The sequence below is a fragment of the Canis aureus genome, chromosome 38 (genome assembly GCF_053574225.1).
Source record: "Canis aureus isolate CA01 chromosome 38, VMU_Caureus_v.1.0, whole genome shotgun sequence".
NCBI lineage: Eukaryota > Metazoa > Chordata > Mammalia > Carnivora > Canidae > Canis > Canis aureus.
Window position 1 is genome coordinate 720,715 of NC_135648.1, and position 2,178 is coordinate 722,892.

A 2,178-nucleotide genomic window follows, 5' to 3' on the forward strand; every position below is an offset into this window, starting at 1 on the left:
CAAGACCCAAACCCAATTCCTGTCAGTCAAAGTCTGCATTTTCTACTCTAATATCAGTCTTTTAGAACTTGAATTCCCTCCTCATTAATCCATGGGAAATTCATTCTTTTTATCTATAAATAATTTATTATAAACATTTATTTGTAAACCTCAAAATATAGAGAAAAGTATTTTGGAACTTAAAAGTCCTTTGCCATTGTGTCTTTCAGTGTGAGAAGAGTATCAGTCCCTGGGCATACTCAGAAGGCGAATGCGTCAGTTGTAGCATCAGCTGAGAGAACCTAGATTTCCAGTGCATGAAAATAGCATGACTGCAATGCTTGAGAGTTTCCACATTCACATAACTTTCTGGGGACCACTGGGTAAAGCCTCCATAGCAGACATAACAACCATAAAGACTTCCCAATAAAAAGAACCAAGGTAATTGAAGTCCTCATTTCTTCCCCAAAGATAACTTTGCTCACTTACCAACTCATCATACAGTTTTGGGGAATGAGTACCTGCTGAGAACCTTACTCAGTGCAGTCTTGACTTCTTTATTTCTCAGGGTGTAGACAAGGGGGTTAAGCAGCGGGGTGATCACAGTGTAGGTCACTGCCACGAGCCGGTCCTTTTCTGAGGAGTACAGGGATGTGGGCCTCAGGTAGATGAAGGAGGCGCAGCCATAGTGGACGATGACCACTGTGAGGTGGGAGGCGCAGGTAGCAAAGGCCTTCCGCTGCCCCTCGGCGGATGCAATCTTGAGGATGGTGGAGACAATGAAGACGTAGGAGATGAAGATCAGCACTAGGGGGACCAGCAATACCAGAATGCTGAGGAAGAAGATGACCATCTCCTTCATGTTGGTGTCAGTGCAGCCTAGTTTGATGACTGGGAAAATATCACAGAAAAAGTGGTTGATCCGATTGGAGGCACAGAAGGGCACACTAAACACCAAGACATTAACAACCACAGAGATCAGGAAGCCACAGCAGCTGGAGGCTAGGACCAGTTGCACACAGGTGGCTCTGCTGACAACAAGCGTGTAGTTGAGAGGGTTGCAGATGGCAACGTAGCGGTCGTAGCCCATTACGGCAATGAGAAAACAGTTGGTACAAGCCAAGCCCACGAAGAAGTAGAGCTGAGCAGCACATGCAGGAAAAGAAATAGTCTGACTCGTGGAAAGCAGGTTGGTCAGCATTTTTGGTACAATGACCAAGGTGTAGCAGGTTTCAGAGCAGGAGAGGACAAAGAGAAAGAAGTACATAGGGGTGTGCAAAGTCCTGTCCAGACGGATGACAGTCATGATGGTGGCATTGGCCATCAGAGTGGTCAGGTAAACCAGGAGGAAGAGGAAGAAGAGAAGGATCTGCAGATCTCCCAGGTTTGAGAAGCCGATAAGGATGAACTCCGTAATCATGCTCTGGTTCTGTCTCCTCATTGGTCAGTGGGAATCAGATTCAGACATCTTGAAATTGTGAACAGAAAGAATTTGACAAAAGGGACCATATTTGTGCTTCTGCACAAAGCTGAAAATCCTGGCTTGAAAAAGCGAGTAGCTAACCCCTCAGCACAGGATCATAGGATGGGGAAAGCAGGAAGCACCAGGAGAAGTGACCTAAGATATGTCCCAATTCAAGGACATCTGAAGGTTCACATGCGGTGTGTTGAATCAAGAGGAGATTTAGAGCTCATCTCAGCTAATCCCGTCATTTTATGGAAAAAGAAATGGAGGCTTGAAAGGATCAAGCCATGTGTTTAACCCACATGAGAGCAACAACCCTCAAAAATCACTTACCTGAGAAGCCACCTTATGAGAATCTAATTCAGGAAAAGACAAAAACCAATGAAAAGTGATCTGTCCAGCCCCTCCTATGTTTGGCTCAAATAGCGTTTGCTTAGATGCAATCAAGTATCTTCAATTATTATTATTGTTAAAAGTGTGGAGATTTATTTATGATGGAAATCAGTCATGAAGCTTTTGGGAGAGGCATAGAATGATCCCACATGTTGGGGATTTCCTGATTGTGATTTCATGGGAATGTGAGCTTAAGAGGCTAAGGAGAGCTCAACCTCAGTGTAGACAGAGATGAGGTCTCTGTTCCTCCAGAATGTTCTAAGAACGACTCTCCCCATTATATGTGGGAAGATCTGCCATTTGACCCGAGAGCACGTAGTGCTGAAAACTTCCCACTAGCC

At 44.8% G+C, this 2,178-nt stretch overlaps 1 protein-coding gene across 1 annotated transcript; it reads right to left on the minus strand.

Annotated features, from left to right (window-relative positions):
* Positions 1–475: 475 nt before the first annotated feature.
* Positions 476–1,420, minus strand: LOC144307261 (olfactory receptor 10T2-like). Its single transcript, XM_077886874.1, has one exon. It carries the CDS (start codon positions 1,418–1,420, stop codon positions 476–478), a length of 945 nt encoding a protein of 314 aa, XP_077743000.1.
* Between the last annotated feature and the right edge of the window lie 758 nt (positions 1,421–2,178).